Source organism: Oenanthe melanoleuca, chromosome 1A (genome assembly GCF_029582105.1).
Source record: "Oenanthe melanoleuca isolate GR-GAL-2019-014 chromosome 1A, OMel1.0, whole genome shotgun sequence".
Lineage (NCBI taxonomy): Eukaryota > Metazoa > Chordata > Aves > Passeriformes > Muscicapidae > Oenanthe > Oenanthe melanoleuca.
This window is the reverse complement of record NC_079334.1, coordinates 25,334,870-25,353,830: the sequence shown is the minus strand read 5'-3', so window position 1 is coordinate 25,353,830 and position 18,961 is coordinate 25,334,870. Positions and strand designations below refer to the sequence as shown.

Below are 18,961 nucleotides of genomic sequence, written 5' to 3'. Positions count from 1 at the left end.
ATTGTTAAACATCATGAACTTGTATTAACATTTCCACAGCACAAGAGATGGAAAAATATTTTGTTATTTTCTCATTTACTTATTTGTGGAAACAAGTTGTCTAGAGGTGATGTGGTCTGTGCAAAACACTCTGCATGCCTTCAGTGATTTCTGGGCTAGCCCATGTGTGTCCTGTCTGTATTTCATAGCTCAGATGTACTGGGCTAGCTGCAGTTAGAACTGCAATACCTGAGCAGTGCTGTGCTGAGACAGCAGTCTGAACCTTGAGAACTGCACAGCAGTTTCTCTGGTGACTCCTTTTCTCTGCAGGGAAATTAGCTGACCAGGCTGCTGTGCTGAGGTGTTAGGCTGTTTCCCAAGGCAGAACTGTTTTGCTGGGCATTGACTCTGCAACCTTTGCACCAGGCTCTGTTGCCTGTTTCTGCACCAAACAGAGCTGTGATATAACAGTCAACATGACAAATTCTAACTTGCAGAAGAGGTTATTTTTGTCTCTGTGTTGCAAGATAGCTGTACCCAGATTATGACAATATGGAGCAGATCTGGTGATGCTTAATAAGTCAAGAAGAACTGGGGCTGGCTGTGTAAATCAGCATAGCAGATCTATAATGCAAAAAACAAAAAATTCAATAATGTTCCTACTTTTAAGATAAAAGCAAAGCCTCTTGGCTCACTGAAATGACAACAGCTCAAATAAAGCAGCACTGAAAAGGCAGTGAAACCACTGCACTAGCTCTAAGCTATCTGGCATGGATGCTGCTGAGAAAATTGGTGCAGCAGCAAGAATTCTGCATTGACTGCAAAATGCTGCTGAGAAGCTGTATAAAATCACCATAGGTTCACATTTCAGCTGGTTGAAACCTGCATAGTTCAGAAACTAGTATGTATGAAACAAGTTCCTGCTTTGTAGGTGGCTTCATGGACTTCTCTAGACTGCCTCCAACCTTGGATGATTTCTTCTATCTTTTCCCTAAACATTTAAAATTCTTTTTCTGATGGACTGATAATGAAATCAAAGCATAGTGAAAAGCATCTTGCTTGCCTTGATTGTTTTTCATGGATTCTTTAGAAATAGTTCATGAAGTCCCTGCAGACTGTACACCACAGACTGAAAATCATTTAATAATTCTCTTTGCATGTGCCTTGCACGTTCCTGGGATACAGCATGCCCTTCAGCAGAAAAATCAGGGTGATGCCTCACAAATGTTAAATTTGGGTTAGGAACAGTCTGTAGCTGTTACTTTCTTCTTCAGTTATATTTTTAGCTTTTGGCAAAGTTTCATCATCTTGAAGATGTTTACTTTTATAGATTTCAGAAAACAAAATAAATAAAAACAAGCTATTTGTATCTCTGTGCTTGTATTATTCAATGGCTATGACTTCCTCTGGTCAAAACCAGGACCCAGCAGCTGTTTTCTTCTGCAGTTGTGGAGAACTTGAATAAGACTCGATAGTATTAAAGGTACAAAATATTTTCAAAAAACCCCATTGTCTTTGCTTCCAACAAGAGAAAGTCCTTATTTATGCAACAGCTGCCAAAAGATGAAGCTCATGTTCTAACACTGAATTTTTCCTAACAAACCCATCCCTGGAGCTGGGGAGGGGCTTACTTCTCATTTTCCTACTCCAGGAAATACTTCTACGTAGGGAGAATTTATCCTGAGATACAAAGACATCATTGTGGATGAGCATCCTGGACCCCTGTGTGCTGCTCCTGGCCCCTGCACTGTGGTACTGCTCCCCTCCTGCATGGCAGGGTGGGCTGGGGGAGGCAGCTGGACTCATGCTCTGATTCACTTGTCAGGCACTGCTGATCCTGAGATTCCTCTTCCATCAGCTTTGGAAAAGATTCTAAGTGTTTCTAAGGATGGGGAACTTCTGTGTGTTTCAGAGTCAGAAATGGGAAGCTCAGAAGGTCTTCACTTGGCACAGCCTCTCCCAGAATGATTTTGCCTCAAGGCCTGAGAAGCATGAGTTAGTAAGGCAGAGGTTTTAGGGCTCAGTTTTTGCAGAGACTCTTAAAGAATGCCATTGTCATTAATGGAGCTTTCTGGTATTTCTGGCTCTAAAAATGTCCAATAAAAATTTAAGTGGGCAAACATGCCAAAGTCACCCTTATTTTCTGTATTTATAGCTCCAGTTCTCACAGTACACCACAGACATTACTGTATAACCATACAAGGCTGCATCCTCAGTAAGGACATGTGTGCTGACATCTCCTGGAGTCTGGCATGGCCAGGAGCTGAGCACCCAGTGCTGAGTGCAGAGGGCAAGCAGGCAGAGGAACCCTTGGAGGAGCAGCTTTGCTCTGAGGGAATAGGGGTGTCCTGGAACCATCTTGTTAATGAAACCTTATTTGCTATGACTAAATTAGTAGCATCTCTCTGTTTTGAATCCCTTGGGAATCTGCAGTTCTCCCTCTGCTTCTGCTATATCAATTGTGAATCCTACCTGCTGGGTTAATCATCAGTTTCTGTCCTAGGTGTGTCCTGACAGCTTTTCTGAGGCAATATTTCCCCACCTTAACTTTGCTTTGAATGACCCATAAAATGTAATATGCTCAGTTATTAGTGAGCATGAGACAGTCTCCTCTGGTTTGCCATAGATGGCTAAAATATTAAGCCAACAGCTATGTCATCTTCACTAAAATCTTCCTTCTTGCTAATTATTTAATGAAGGGTAAGAACTTTATGTCTCTTTCCACAGTAAAGCCCTCAGTCCCATTGCTTCAACAAGCCTTGATGGGTTTTACTGCTGGGATCAGCTGCCAACACTCTGGAGAAGATGGAGGGTGTCACTTGGAATGGGGATGCCTCAAAAACAAAATGTGGAAAGAGACTCCTTGCTGGAAGAAAACACAGTTCCTTGAAACAGTGCACACAGCACCACCTGAGCTCCTCCCAAGGACCCAGAAAGCTGCTCTTGTGACCAGCTGCAGTAAATGTATGGTGACTTATGGAAACAAGGTCAGTTTTCAGCAGTTGTGGTCCTGATCCTTTGTGTAGAAAATGGCTGTGAAGTGTATTTTTTTAATCTTGAAACTACTGCTAGAACACAGTAATTGTAAAGATTATTTTATCTGCCCACAGGAAATTTACTTAACCAACTTCCAGTAACTTCTACTTATCTTCACCATGTCCTATCTCAATTCTTTAAATGCTGCTCCTAAGTAACACTGACTTAAAAGAAAAACCATCTTCCCCCTGCATTTTGTAACTGTATTTAAATACAGAAGGTGTCTCAGCCTCTCTTGGTAAGAAATAATATGGAGTAATAGTTTTCAAGTAACAATATTCTAAATTGGAACCCAGAATTTACAGTTGATTACCACTGCCCAAAAAATGAATGACTGCATGAATGACTCCTCTTCCTGGGAGCACCAAAAGTAATAGGAATAGTTTACTTTTGTCAGTATAGTGCACTTGTCTCTTCCAAGGGAAGCACAGAGGAAAGTTGCAAGTGTATCAAGTAAAACAAGGTGGGGTTTTTTATGCATTCCGAGAGAAAAAGGCCACAGATCTATTTATTTATTTTTTTAGGTATGAGAGTTTATTGTGTGAACTCCTTAACTAAGGGTACCATGGATAGTAAAGTTTATAAGTTCAGAAAGTGTCTCTACTGCATCATGAAGGAAAAATTTACCATGTGCTATTGTAGACAAAGACATAATCTCTGGCTCAGGCTGTCCTTGAGTGCAAATCACTGGAAACTACTTGATATATTAGTGACATGCTGTTATATATGTCTACAGCTGGAGACAAAGTACTGGGTCTGAGGGACTTTTTTCTGATTTGGTAGAGACTTTTAACTCCTGTGCTTTTCTGCACATTTCTCATTTAAATTAGACAGACAGTAGGCAGCAATGAAGACCTATTTTGCTATTCTAGAGCAATAGGCTAGAAATTTTGCAATGCCTGTTTCAGGCTCAGTGGCACCAGTTTAACACACATGCCCATCTCCATTCTTCCAAATGCTTTTGTATGAGCATGCAGGTAATTGCATTAAAAACAGTTCTTGCTCATGGAATCCCACCTGTGCTCCAGTGGGTAAGCCTGGGTATTAGACTGTCAAACACAGCTGGTATCATCCTAATGACATCCTGTACAGTTCTGACTTGAAAGCTTCTCCAGTGGTCCTGCACAAGAGCTCTGAAATGCTTGAGACACAGATGTTACCCTCAGCATATCTACCCACTTTCCTGTCACACACTCTTGGTTTGAAGACCTACAGGGCACAGATCATGTAGAAAGTTGTTTCTGAGTTTGATTATTGCCTCTGTGAGAAATTAGCAATGTGGTTCTTATCTGAATTTGCCAAGCGAGCCACCAGATATGATTTTGCTTTCTTGCTGCATAGAAGAAAGACTCATCTCCTATCAGAAATATGTTCCCATGAAGACATTTCTGGGTCTGATCAAATGTCTTTTTAGTCATCTCTTTGGCAAGCAGAACAGGGGTTAAGGACCTCTGATGAAAAATCACAAAGCTGTTTTGGGTTAGTGAGTCCTGTTCAGCAGCTGAGCTCTTGTGCTCTGGGCTTGCTGCAAGCAGAGATATGTGCAAGCCTAAGTCACTGTGAACTGCACTTTATTTGACAATTAGAGCAGCCAAAGAGGTCACCTTCTCTAACCCAGGCAGTGAGCAGCAACCCCTTGATTTGAATTTGTCTGAGCTTTGGACTGATTTATCCTTGTGTATGTTCAATGCCTTGTCCCAAAGCTCAAGGGACTGAAGGAGCTATGATACAGATTTCTCATTTTTTAGTAAAGTCAAAGTGAAGACATGGGAAGGGCAGAGAATGGATTTTGTACTGTTATGTAGCTCCCAGCCACAATTACAGTTTGAAAACAAGCCAGAGGATTTGTACTACTGGGAATACTTGGGACATTTATTTGAGATTTAGAGAGAAATTCCAGGTGGTTCTCACACTATGATTTTTCTCAGACCTTTGAAAGAGGTGATTTAAAATTTTCTCTGTAACCAAATAATTATAACTAGCAACAACCTCCTCCTGTTTGCAATTAATTTATATTAAATTTGTCTCTATCATTTTTGTTTGAAGGTACCAGAGAATCCAGTTCATAAGTGGCTCATTTAGAAACATCAAGAAATAATGTTCTTCAGAGAGTAGGCACCCAAAGGCTTCAAGCTTCTCATGTTCAATCACTGTATCAGCCCTGGGTCAGGGTAGTGAGGGTAAGGAAATCTTTATTCTTGAAGAGTTTATCAACAGCATCTTAGCATTATTCTGATTAAATGCTGCTTGAAGTTCTGGAATTCTTATGAGTGCAGATTTTTTTATACACACAGAAAAGCAACTGTAAGAGAATATAAAATCATAAAGCCTTTTCAATCAGCAGTTCACTGGTTTGCAGCAGGTTGGGGTTTTTTTTTTGGAGGTCGACCTGATCCATAGCTTATGGAAATCAGTGCAAAAACTCCAAAGATAATCCTGGCTTTAATTCAAGGAATTAAGTTGTATGCCTTAATGCCATAGGATATTATTGCACTAAAGAGCTTATTAAGATTAAAATGGGATTAGGCATTACTATGAATGAATGCAAAAAGTTTACATGGCTGGGATAAATCTTCAAAGCTTATTCCACATTTCAGGGAAATGGTTCTGGACTGAAGCAAAGAAAAAAATATGACATATCATAGCATTACACACAATGAGGTGCATGTTGTGCCTCCCAAAGTGAGAAATCTGGCCCTAATGGTAGGATGTGGAATGAAAATCTTACTGTATTTTCCAAACAAGCAGTTCTCACTGAAGAGTGAAATGAAAATGTCTCATGTGCTTCCATACTCTTTGTTTTGAGCTTCAGATTTTTGCTGTTTTTTTCATATTTCTTTTTCAGCAGCTGAGAACCTGGCATCTTACTTTGTGTCTTGTTATCAGAAGCTTACAGATCACTGCTAAACAGAGTTTCCTATGCATTTAGCTTTGATATTCTAATAGCCAAGCATGAATTTCACATGAAAAGCAAACTTACTTTCTACACATCATTGGTGTATAGCTGGAGAGACAGCAGCAATGGGGATGGCCTGGTGTGACTGCCCCAACTCCTGCAGGAACCACGCCTGTGCTGTGCCAGATGTTCTCTGCAGGGGATTCTTGGATGCTTTCTACAACACAGTCACAAATGTACTGAGTATCAGAGCCCTCCCAGTTCCCATGGGGACCATGTTTTCCCAAGGAAGGTATTTGTCAGGACTTCTTGATAACAGCTACTTAATATTTTGATGCTATTTGCAGGCAGTTTTTCCTTGTTTCATCCTTGCTAATATTTGTCCTCCTTTGTTGTCTATGCCCTACAGCTACCTCCAGGTGGGAATCACAACTCCACTTGACTATTTCAGGGGGCTGTGCGTGCTGGAACAACTTCCCTGATGCCTGTGGAGTCCTTACTCCTCCTTCCTTCGTTTTTGTTTACTCTTCATCCCCTTCTATGAGTTCAAATACAGAACAGTTTATCATCCTCTGTCCTTAAAATGCCTAGAACTGAATGGAGCCTTGTGGATGAGGATGCAATGATGTTAAGATCCTCTCAGAGTTATCATAATAGAGCTTCTTGTGGTACTCTTTTGGTACAGGCAGCTTGTTTTAGTTCAAAATTGCCTCCTTTGCTGATGATATTCCATTCCAATATAATTGTTTACTTGCTTTCCCCTTGCTCTTGTCTGAGACTGGTGCTTACCAGATCATCTGGCTTAAGGTATGTGTTTAAAATAAGTTTCCCCACTGCCTCATTTGTGTGTTCCTCATCCCAGCTGTCTATAGGTGATCTGGCCATGTACATTTTCAAGACTGACTGCTGCATCTCTACAGTGGCCCCTTGCTAGTGGAGCTCAGTATCCACAGGCTGCAGTAATACACTTGCTTGGAGAGCAGGGTTATAACTAATTCATTAGTTCACAGTGATGTACTTACAAAGTGCCTAGCATGGAAAGACCTTGATCTCAGAGAATGTTCCTGCTAAAACTGCAGTTGCTAAAGCCAGATCTAATACAACTTCTTGTTTTCCACATGGTTTGCCTTCTGCTATTTTTCTTCCCTTACTTTCAGACCTGCAGCCAGTTCCCTGGTGCAGACAGATGCAAGATTGCTGTGCCCATGCCAGCAGCTGTCTGGGAGATACAGATTTGAGCTGGCTTGAATCCACATAGCTCTTGTGAGATGAGCAAATGAGTTTGCATTCTCCTTGTGCCTAGAGAAACCTGTGTGGTGTTTTTGATCAAGCAATGGGAATTTGTGCCTTGAGTCACTGGTGGGGCAGAAACCTCTGTATGGCTGAAGAATTGGCCTTGCCTTCCATCTGCCTATAGCCTGTCTGCCCCTCTACAGCCCTTGTAAACCTGCCTAGATCATTCTTCCAAGAGATGTGTTCCAGCAGCCCTCAGTGGTGGGGTTTTAATGATCCTGGGATTTCAATCTGTCACTGCTTTTGGTGTCTGTCCAGAGGTGAGGAGAAGCAAAACATGTGTTTATTGAGTTCTCCTAATAGCACAAGTCATAGATTCTCCCACTGATGTTATTCCTGCTTTACCTACTCTGTCACCCAGGATTGCAAGGTCAGTGTGGTGGAAGTCTGGAGCTCCCACACTTGAATGTGTTTTTCTCCAAGCTCTCTTCCTTCCTGGATGGTTGTGCAGCCACTGCCTCCCAGAGAGAGCAAGGTCTCTTGTAAAGGATCAAGTTCAGCTTGCTCAGTGCTGTATAAATCATTTGTGCCTTGTGAGGATGCTCTTATTGAGTATCATCACAGGCTCAGAATTCCAGCAAGTGCTCCTTGGCCAGCTGCTATACCCTCCCTGTCTGGCACAGACCACAGGGCAAAGCCCAGTGTGCAGCTTTGGCAAGCAGCTTGCTGGGGCTTCACCACATTCCCTCTCTGTGTTCTCCATGCTCTTGAAGGTTTCTTCTCTTCCTTGGGCTTTTCCTGTGCTGACACTGTCCTGACCAAGGTTTCAGGGTACCATAAGAATTCTTCATTTCCAGTGCCCCCCTGTCTAAAGTCCTACTCTTCACAGGGTAGTGTAGTTCATCTATTTTTGTCATATTCCTTGTCTGCCCTGACATCTGGACAGTCTGTTGCCTGTTGAGTATGTGCTGGTGAATGCTATGTTCATTTACAGCCTCAGGAATGTGAGAGGCCCTCAGAAAAATGCCAGAGGCAGGAAAGTGTTTGGAAATTCCTGAAGCCCTTGATAGAGAAGGTATTCTTTTCACCCAGCAGGAGCAGCAACGACCAAAACTCTCACCATAGTTATGCTAAACTTCAAGAAGAGGAACAACATAGTATGTGAGAGCACATGTTAAAGGTAAGTTGAAAATTGCAATTGAGAGAATTCGATCATTATGTACCCCCAGCACAGAGGCTTCAGCCATGCCAATCCCTCCAGATGGATCACAGTTGGTGTGGAAAAAGCTCAAATGTTCCCCACCTTGTGCTGTTAGGACAGACTTTGGAGGTGCAGATGCCTGACATTAGGGTACTAAGCTGATCCCAGCTTCAACAGCCCTGACAGCACTGTAGGGACTGGGAATAAGGTTTCAAAGTTAAGCAGTCTGGTATGAGGAAATTCCAGAGTTGAGCACATTTATAAGCATGTGATACTCTCCTTTATTTTAATTGCATAATCTTATGCTCCATTTTTTTTTTTTTTTTTTTTTTTTTTTCTTTTTTTTTTTTTTTTTCCAGATCTGTCTAGATTTGCATCACAGTGGTGTGGTGATGCTGAAACAGACTGCTGGGTGGAATAACCTGCCCACCTTATGGAGCATTACGTAAATGCTCTCAAAAATACAGACTTCTTGCTCCTCAGATCTCCAAGCTGAGGCCCTGGATCTTACTGTGTAAGTGAGATCTGACTCAGAGAGAACGAGATTCACTAATGAGCACTTACAGCTGCAACCACAGCTAATGACAGCTGCATTTTCAACTTCGAGATAAAATGTTAAATACTCTGAAAAAGCAAGTATTGAAGACCTAAAGGTGGTGGGTACTCTTAATTTTCCTAACTCTCAAAGTCCCATTTATAAAATAGAAAAGTGCCCCACAAAGCAGAGAGTGATATTGTCAGGGTGCATTTTTTAGCCTGCACCTTGTTGATCAATACCATAGGACAATGTGAGAGTGGCTTGATACTGAGTTGGAGGATGCTAATTTTGTACTAGTGCTCTTCAGATTCCTGGAGAATCCAGCTTACACTGAGAGTTTGGGGGTTTAATTTTTAAAAAATTTTTAGATACTGGGTTGGGAGTGGTGGGGGGGAGTTGGGCAGCAAGGCAAATGCTTCTCATGTTCTCACTTTTCCCAAGGTTAATTCTTCTTTTCTTGCAGAGATTTGGGTTTAATTTACTTCCTCACTAGAGTCAGTGAGGATGGGATTCAAATGTTGGTTACAATTTTAAGTAGACATAACTATGTGAGATAATGTTTTTCTGGCTTTCAAAATGTGGTTGGGAAGGGTTTATAAAAAGCCCTCACAAAGGGAGTCCTGGACAACTCATATTTATATCTCACAGGATAGAGAACATTCAAAGACAAAAGACATTCAATTGGACACTCAGTGATGAGTTGCAAGAAAAAAGTTCCAAAGACAACACGAATGAAAGCACTTCTAAGGCTCAGATTTGACAGCATAACACGAGAAGGCAATTGCACTAGATCATCTTGAAACCCCTATGAACACCTAGGAAGTTCAGCAACAGAAAGAGGCAAGAGATGAATGTGTGCAGCTCTGTCTTGCAGTCATGGCAATGAGAAGGAGTTAAGTGGCATTCACATTTCAGCAATTTTTTGCTAGAGGGTAGAAAACACGCTGACATTCATTTGCACAGAGTCCCAGAAGATGTAACTGGCCAAAAGATTCCAGCCTGAAGGAAACCATGTGCAACACTTTTGGGAGAATATACCAGTCACCACTCAGGGAAAAACTGCTTCTCAGATGATATCACAGTCAGTCTTTATTGCCTATTGTTTGGAGATAAATAGCTGTTTTTCTCTAATGAGAAGTGAAAATTGACTTTCAGGGCTTCCCCCAGGAAAGGAGAGGATTTCAGAAGGAAAATCTAAGTCATCTGCCTTTCCCTGGCTATATTTTGTAAGCAAGTCAGACTACATTCTTAAGATTTTTTTAAACATTTTTTATTAATTTTTATTTCTTTTGACATGATTTTATAGTAAAAGAACAGAGAATAACATATTACAATGCATATAGACTTGAAATCCTTTGACAAACTACTTTAACACATTTGCTTTCTTGCACCACAGCCATCTCTCACTGAAAAATGGAAGTTTCAGGAATTATGGCTCATTAGAAAAAACTCAGAACCTAAGAGAAAACAACCATAAGCATGTTTTAAGACTCTTTTTCTAAGCCTCAAAATTCCTTACAAGTAAAGGAATGAATGCAATCCCTATTAATGAATAGAAATTATTTTTAAAATAACTAACAAACTGTGTTGGCTCAAAACATCCATCTTCTGATACAGCTCATCAGCCAGGCATGAGAGATGGGTTATGTGTGCATTCTGCTGGACTCCTCTAGGAAGGAGAATGGAGTAGTTCTCTGATGGGAACTGGGGCTGTGGCAATCAGATGTGGAACTACACCAGGACCTCCTGATTTGCTAAAACTTCACTCCCTGGACTAAGGAGAATTTTGCTTTTACCCCAGTATTTTCTGCCAAAGTATCTCACTGTGTGGACTGTTTTCCCAAGGTCTGGGATGAAAAAGGAGCAAACGGACTAATTAAAATTTCCTTCTCTTGTTTTTTGTCCTGCTTGCAAAAGCTTAGAAAAGGGAAAACTCAATTATAATAGAGGCAGGCAGCTTGAAGGATTCAAAACTGGATCTAGGGGATCTTTTCGCAGAGAGAAGAGGACAGACTGAGAAGGTGGAATAAGGATCATATGGAACAAGATGGCATAATGAGAGGAAAAGCAGGAGAGTATTGCCATAGGAACATTCACATTTAATTGCAGAAGGAGAGGGCTAGAACATGAGCTTGAAAAAAAAAATGAAATCAGTTCCTATAGTAAAAGCTAAATAAAACATCATTTACATAAAGAACACTTAGGGAAAGAAGAAAAGCATTAAAAGGTGAGAAAGGCAGGAGAAACTGGAAGTAAGTGGAAAGGACAGACTGGCTCTGCCCAAGGAAATGGCTGTGGGCTGCAATTAGCTAAATGGTACACGGCTTCTGCTCTGCTGCCATAGTGCTGCGGCTCTGAACCACTCCACGGCTTACTGCTGCTTCTAATGGCAGGAGTGCTGAATAATAAAAGCTGCACTCTGGACTGCCAACAGGAATTAATTTCCTTTAGCTTTTGGTGCTCAAGCTATATTTTAACTGAAAACTGCTAGCTTTTATTTCTGGAATAACAGTAGCAGATAACTATGGCACCGCCATGGATTTATAGCAATGCTTTGTGCGTGGGGATCAATCAGGATTTGCTCTCCTCTCCACAATCACTCCTTGCTCCCATGAACATGTTCAGCATAGGAAAGATAAGATAGGGGGAGGCAGCTCTAAAGCAATGAGGCTTCTCAAGCTAAAGGCAATGATTAAAAATTCCACCTCCTCTTATGAATACTATGTAGCTACAATAAACTGCTCCTTGCCTGCAAACAAGCCAAAAGCCCTTCCTTAATGCCAGGGCCATAGGGAATCTCGGTGCCTTCCCTGAGCATTGAAGTGGTTTTGGGAGCCTCACCACTGGCAGCAGTCGGGCAGACACAGATGGATGGGGTTAAGTGGATTGGCTCTGTGCTTGACTGCATGCACACATCCTACCCTGCCCCTGCCTCCCCCTTGCTCTGCTGGTGCTTCTCTCTGGGGACGTTATTTGCCTGCTTGTCCAAACAAGCTCCAGAAATTGCCAGGCAGCCAAGAGAGAAAAGCTTTCCTGATTATGAGGGGCAGGGTGAAGGGTGACATTTCCTATGTTAAATACATGGGAGAGGGAGGAATTACTGCAATATCATTTTCTGCTGGATGTGGCAAGACTGCTGGCACAGTCTGGTGACAGATCATAAGGATTCTCTGTCTTAATAAGCAGCAAGCATGTCCTGGGGAGCAAATGTCTCATGTAAATATGTATGGGCATGGGGACAAATGTCACACAGAGCTTCCCACCAAAGGAGAGGAAAAGCAGCGTCATTTGGAGAGCTACTTCTTTGGAACTGCAGCCACAAAGGAATGAATAATAGGATTAATTCACTTAGCTATTGATCTCAGACGCACACATTTTCATTTAACATTATGAGAACAGCCAGACTCTGTGGTTCATAGCCTGTGGGCAGTACAGCAGAGACAGCATTTGCAAGCCCTTTCCCCCATTTGCTGATGAGGTAAATCTCAGCAGCACGTTCCTTATGTTGAGCTGCTGGGGAAGGATCTCCTATGGAAAGCAGCCTAATGTCTGGACTGGTGACTAATGCTGTTCTCTACCAATGTACTCTGAGCAAATAACTGCTGGCTCAAATAACACAGGGACCTACCCACAGAAATTCTATACAGAGAGCTGAAGAAAGGGAGGGAAGGAAAAAAACAGAATAGGGTGATTTAATTAGGTGTGGACATACACGCACACAATAGCTCAGCTAATCAGGGAAAAAGTTAAAATACAGCCTGCCTGTATCACCACAAATATTGAAGATCTATGACAGTGAGAGAAAAAAGAATATGGTGTGGGGGGACATTAAGACATTTTTCAGTAGTTTCGTCTCATGGAATGTGAGGTCTGCTCAGGGTCCCAAATAACTTCTTTGCCAAATTAATCTGCAAAGTTAAGTTTCTCACAACTAGCTCTTACAAAACCACCCTGCCCTTAAGCAGTGGATGCAAGGACCAAAAGTAAGTGTCAAAGGTGGTAAAGACCATGGTGGGATCTGTGGAGTCACCAGGTGACACCAGTAGAGATCCTGACACCTTAGATGATCCCAAACTGGGCTAGCTCGTGCAGTTCCAGATGGCTGAAAGCTTCCCATGGGCAAATGACGGTGATATCTGCAAGAAAGAGAAAACAACAAATGTGCTCTTGTCAATGGACTCCTTGGATTTATTTTTTATTAATGGAAAGGCTGATTTACTGAAGAAACATTAACAAGAATGAGATTCTATCCAAAGGTTAAATGGGCAGATGAGCATTTCAAGTCTGGTACTACCTGTCAGACCAAACCAGATCAGTGTACTTTCTCTCTGTGAGCAAAAGGAAGCCAGCAGTTCCTAGTCTCTTCAGTGACTATGTAAAGTGGTGTAAAAATTCATTCCAGTTATGTGGTTTCTCCTGTTCTTATCAATTACCTGTAGCCAAACTGTGATCTCCTCGAATACATGTGCAGTTTTAGATCAAATGCTGAATAATTTGGCCTACAATATTCAGGATCTGTAATTCTATCAATACTACAAGGTTCTGACTGGCTACAGCTCATCCAATGCATGTTTCTCAATCCCAGATGGGTACATAAAATTCTTAAAATTAGGATTCTGATGACAACACAAATACTTAACCATCTGGGATTTAGTTTCTGTGATTTTTTTGGTATTAATAGCTTAGCATTTAGCATTTCTCTGAGAATCTCATGCAGCTGAAATTCTTAGTCAGAGTATTAGCAGAAAACAAACAAGCACTTCTGCAGCCCAGTGTAAGTAGTCTGAAGCTGAAGCATACATAAATGGCCTTTCATTCACGTAGTGTATGTAAGCATAAGCATGAATGTGGCAGCTTGGGCAGGCATGGCTCATCTCTGGTGAGCCTGAGAGCTGCAGACAGGCCACAGAAACAGAGACCACCTCGGAATCCTCTCCCATGATCAAGTTTGTCTGCACTAGTGCTAAAGCAGGGCATGACACAACATCCTGCAGAGCTTACCTGTGCCCAGCCCCTCCATGCCTGGGATGTCATCTCCAAACCTAGGGGAGAAAAGAGCAGGTAAGGAGTGAATTTGGGGCAGCATCAGGGAAAGGGGACATGTCCTAAACCCCCAGCCAAGGAAGAAGAATTGTGGGTGTGGAGCAGAACAGAAGCAGTTCCAGGCTGGAGAGCCGATGGCACCCGGGGCAGGGAGGAGCCTTCTGGCTCCTTGCCCAAGGGAAAATGCACAGAAGCACAACACAGCAGTGGGGAGCTACTCAGCTAGCATGGTTTCTTTCCCTTACCCTCTTACTCCTTTTTTGGGGGGCTTGCTCTTGAACTGCCTGGTCTGTCTCTGCTTGAACTTGGGAGGGCCCTTGCGCGGCGTGGCGGGGCCGGTTGGAGCATCTCCAGTGTTGAGGTTGGCGGCCGGGGTCTCACTCATGGCTGGGCTGTGTGAGGCAGGCACGAGCCTCTCTCAGATCCCTCTGTCTGCAAGATAACAGCAAGGACTGACACAACACTCTGCTTATCTCTTCTAGGTATCGGTAGTCAGATGACAGAATCATGGAAAATATAATTGTGACAGGATAAAAGATAATGGTATTAAAGATAAAGGAAGATGGTAATGCGTAAATATTAAGCCTGGTGGTGTTGCCTTTCATCTGGCATGCTAGAAGGAAGATGCCAGACAAAGGACACTTGAGCTAAGGCCAAAAAGTCACTTAATCCATGGTGTGATGTCTTGCAGAGTCATGGAGACTAACACCTTTTGTCTCAAACACAGTTGCACTCTTGGAAGGTTCCTGCAGATGCTTGCCCCACAATTTTGTTAAAATAGGAACGTTAATGCCAGTTCTAGCTAGCCTTGGAATAGCATTGCTGAGGTTTTTGTGTACTGGTTCAGGACCTGACTACTACAAGAGCCATGAAGACATATGCATGGCTTAGAGAAAGATCCTGCCCTTGGGAATCACCATGATATATTCATCTGTTCTGGTGCAATTAGGGCCCAACTGTTGTCAATACCAAACTCATGGGAAATAGCACAAGATTGTTGCAAGATTATATAGAAGGCCAAGGAAAAGCAGTGGAGACCATCTTTTAGGTAGAAGTTTATTTTGCAAATTTCTCAGGATTTAGAGGAGTAAAGCCTGTAACTTAACCCCAGGATGTGCCCATTTTGGTATTTCTGAGCGTTATATTACATGTGCTGACCCCTATTCACCACACTGTACAAAAAACAATCTCCACAAGGGATAAATAGTTATCAGGGGCCAATTTCTGTTGGGAGACACATCTCCTGTCTTAGATGGCAGAACTTCTGCACTCTGAGCCTTTTGCTTCCTTCCCAGAGAGGACAGCAATAACTCTCACCAGTGCCAAAGGGAAGCTTCCAACCCTTCATCAAAATTTGTGCTAATTAGTGTGCCAGAATGATCTGAACAACTGCATTTATGGACAAAAAAAACCAAATGCAACTTTTTTCTTTCTTCCTTGAAGTCATGCTCTCCCTCATGACTGTTACATATCTCCTATCTCCAGGTGTTCATCCTCGTGCATCTGGGTGATGTAATTGCTGATGGAATTAACTTCAGGATTTGGTTCTAAAGACAAATCTCATTAGGTATCTAATATCTCATAGTACACCATAGACTTAATCCCCAACACCACCTGCCGTGACACTCTGGATTTTTAATCTCAGAGCTATAAATGTCATCAAAGATTTCTTTTCCCTAGTCTAAAGAGGGTTTATTCCTTTGTCTTGAAATAGCCACAGTGCTGGAAAGCAAATCCTTATATCCAAGGAGAAAGATCATCTGAGCAATCCTCCTGTGTCACTTCCACATCTCTGCAAGGTGAAGAGCCATATTTCTGTATTTGTGGCAGTCTGGAAATACTTCACCCAGGACATCCTTCCATCTGTGGTGGCAGCAGGATGGTTCAAAATGGTAGCACCTAGAGGCAGGCTAGTTCTTCTGTTGCTTGTGGTCAGGCTTCTGTCTCAGCTGTAATATCCCAAGCAGGAGACTGGACAGGTTCCAGCAGCCCCAAATGGAGCAGCAGATGGTTGTGTCTGAAGCTGAAGTATGCACAGATGCTATTCCCCCACGTGTAACACAAGGCTTCCTAAGCACACACTGTGCCCACAAACACAGGGATCAGCTCAAACCAGGGAACTTACTTATCTGGCTGTGGTGCCTGAACAGTTGCCCAGTATTTACAGCTTTTTCTTTCTCCTCACAGCATGGTGGCAGGACAGGCAAACACTGTCACCTTCTTCTTTTACAGAATGAGAATGGAAGTGCAGTGATAGGTAAGACCTGGACTGCACTGCTAGGAGGAGAGATGAAATCTTTTGAGTTGCAGATTTTTAGAGCCAAACTGAGAGATGAAGGCATTTTGCCTCCAAAACAAAGACAGAATTTGGTCCCTCTCTGTTACTCAGGGTGGGAGGAATTCAGATGATACTGCTCTACAACAAAATGCTTTGCCTCAGAAAGCTGCTCCATAGCATGTCTGCTATTGTGCCAAAGTCTATTACTATGTCTCTGTCTCAGGTGCAATTCTCATCAGTGTGTTGTCTGTCTCAGAGCTAGACCCCACTCCTGAACAAAAAAGGACACACATACACTTTTAAGCACCATGTTAATCTGACATTCAAGTTACTTGGCATCCTTCTCAAGGGCTACTCCCAAAAGTACAACACAAGAAAATCAAACCTCCTAATAGATTTCCATCCCTTAGGACTGACATCCAAAACTTGAAAAATGCATTTGAGCACCATCTCCTACTGAATTCCTGCCCTGCCTCAATAACCTCTGCTGTACACTGGCATGTTACCTTAACCACAAATATGTCTTTGAGGGTCAAAACCTCTTAAATCCTTGAGTCCACACTTTGTCCCTTACTTCACTCAATAGAGGAATAGCTAATGGAAAGATCCAGTCCTTGAAGTTTCTTTTTGCCTCAATATGAAGTAGTTGTATCCATCTACCAAATATTCAATAATCCAGGATTTGGTAGGAAAATGGATCTTCCCAAATCACACTTCATCCTCTCTCCCCTGCATTAATTCAATAAAGAGCACTCAATGAAATTTTTAGTTAGGGACATTTCTAACATTAGGCACAATTCTAACTTCTTCCTTACTAATCTCCCTCTACTTCTATTCTCTCCATGCGTCACTAAAAATGACAGAGGATGGAAAACAACCTTAATGCCTTAACAACTTTCCCCTTGCTGCTGAAATCAAGCTGCCTTCCCACCATGGAGCTGGTGGAACTTGCTTGCCATCATTAGAGTCAAAGAACTCTCCATTCAAGCTGGAGTGGGCCCTGCCTCACAGCATGGGACCTGCTCCAGTTCCCACACCTTGGGAACAAGCTGCTCCTACACACATCCAGACAAGCACCCCAGCATGACAGATATGAAAGAAAAGCCAATAGCAGCTTCTTCCCATGGGAATTTCACAGCCTTTTGTCTTACCGTACCTGGTTACTTGGATAGTCCTTGATACCAGATCAAACAGGTGTCTTGACAAATGTTTTGAGTCTCCTCTAGATCTCTGCAAGTTCTGTGCTGCCTTCTCCCAGTGTTTCCTGGTCTGCCAGAGCTCTTTTCCTTCCGCCAGCACCAGCACGCAGCTCCTGGGCAGGAGCTGATGGCTGTGGATGCAAAGACTCTGGAGGCATAAGATCCTCTGCCATGCACTTCCTCTGCTCCCTTCCTCTGATGAGGTGTTACCTAATTGCCCCTGACAGCATTTCTGCTCAGTCAAGGGCTTAATCCTCTAGGTAAGAGCTTTGCTTGCGTCCAGATGCTAATTATACCTAATACACGTTAATGGGCTTATCTCTGTTGCGTCAGAAATTCCACCTCGGGGTGGTTGGGCAGCTTAATAATCCTTCTTTTAGTTTATTTAAATTTAAAGGGGCTTGAATACTACTGACAAATGCTGACTCTTTAATCTGCCCCATCCTTAATCTCTGACTCTCTGTGGAAAATGTCCCTGGCAGAAAATGTAGACAGCTTACTTGATCTTCTTCAGACCTGGTTGGTTTTGGTAATCTTCTCCAGTGCAAAGCTTTCAAAAATACAGATTCCTCCACATGCACTTGTCTTACACTGCCTCAGGGTGTCAGACACAGAGCCTCCATAAGCCATGGCCCTCCATGCAGATACTCTTCTTTGAGTAGAGAGAAATCAGAAGGAAACATCCTTGTGCTCACGTTCTTTTTGTGGGTTTCTTGCACGCTCACATTTTGGCCTTGAGAGAGCCACTAGCATCATGCTTTCAGGGTTTTGTCAGGGATTATTGAATCCAGTGCCTTTGAGGAGTCTCACACCTCAAGCTTCAATTGCTTGAGGTGGCCAATCATAGCAATGGGAAAAAGTCCATGCAGGTTCAGCCCTTTCTGCTCCTGTGTCTTACACAGGATTTCAAAGCCTTCATTCTAGCAGCAGTTTTAAGACCAAGAACAGGTGGAAAAGGATGCACTCTAGGAAATAGAACTAATTTCCAGAAGAACTATATTCCCAAATGGGGATCATTAGAAAGACTATCACAGTTGAAAGAAGGGATTCAGTAACAGATAAGCACAGCATTACATTATAAACTTCTCCCTGGTGTGCCCTGCATGTGTGGCTGGGTACTGGGGCAGGAGGCACCAGCTGCCTGTTCCAGCTGCTCCTCAGCAGCCCCCCATGCTGCTCACATGCAGGCTCAGCCAGCTGAGGACACAAGCCAAGGGGGTTCCAGGGAGCCCCAGCCAAGGAATGCCCAGCATGAGGAGCTGAGCAGCCCCTGCTCAGGGAGCTTTGAGACAAACCACTGCAGCAGCACCTGCCCTAATGAGAGAGGAAACAGAACACAACCACACAAGAATCACAACTCCTCCTAGCTGCTGGATCTGTTCACCCTCTCCAAGCACAAACATCCAAATCTTTCCCCCATGGAGTTTTATCTGGACTTTTCTTTCCCCTGGTTTTGCAGCCAGTTCCTTTTTCATCCCCCCTGCCCCCCTTGCTATTGCTTTGAGCTCCTGAGGAACACTTACAGTGCCAAGGGCTCCTCTTGCAAATCATTCAACTC

General features: G+C 42.8%; 1 protein-coding gene across 2 annotated transcripts; it reads right to left on the bottom strand.

The window, feature by feature from the left end:
- Positions 1-10,174: 10,174 nt before the first annotated feature.
- PDE6H (phosphodiesterase 6H) lies at positions 10,175-17,625 on the bottom strand. 2 transcript variants are annotated; one of them, XM_056515657.1, is made up of 4 exons: positions 17,361-17,625; positions 14,172-14,358; positions 13,885-13,925; positions 10,175-13,019 (listed from the first exon to the last, which is right to left on the bottom strand). In XM_056515657.1, exons 2-4 carry the CDS (start codon positions 14,309-14,311, stop codon positions 12,943-12,945), a joined length of 258 nt encoding a protein of 85 aa, XP_056371632.1. In that variant the 5' UTR covers positions 14,312-14,358; positions 17,361-17,625; the 3' UTR covers positions 10,175-12,942. The 2 variants fall into 2 exon arrangements, with proteins under 2 accessions (XP_056371632.1, XP_056371638.1); XM_056515663.1 differs by having other exon boundaries at positions 14,172-14,354.
- Positions 17,626-18,961: the final 1,336 nt, after the last annotated feature.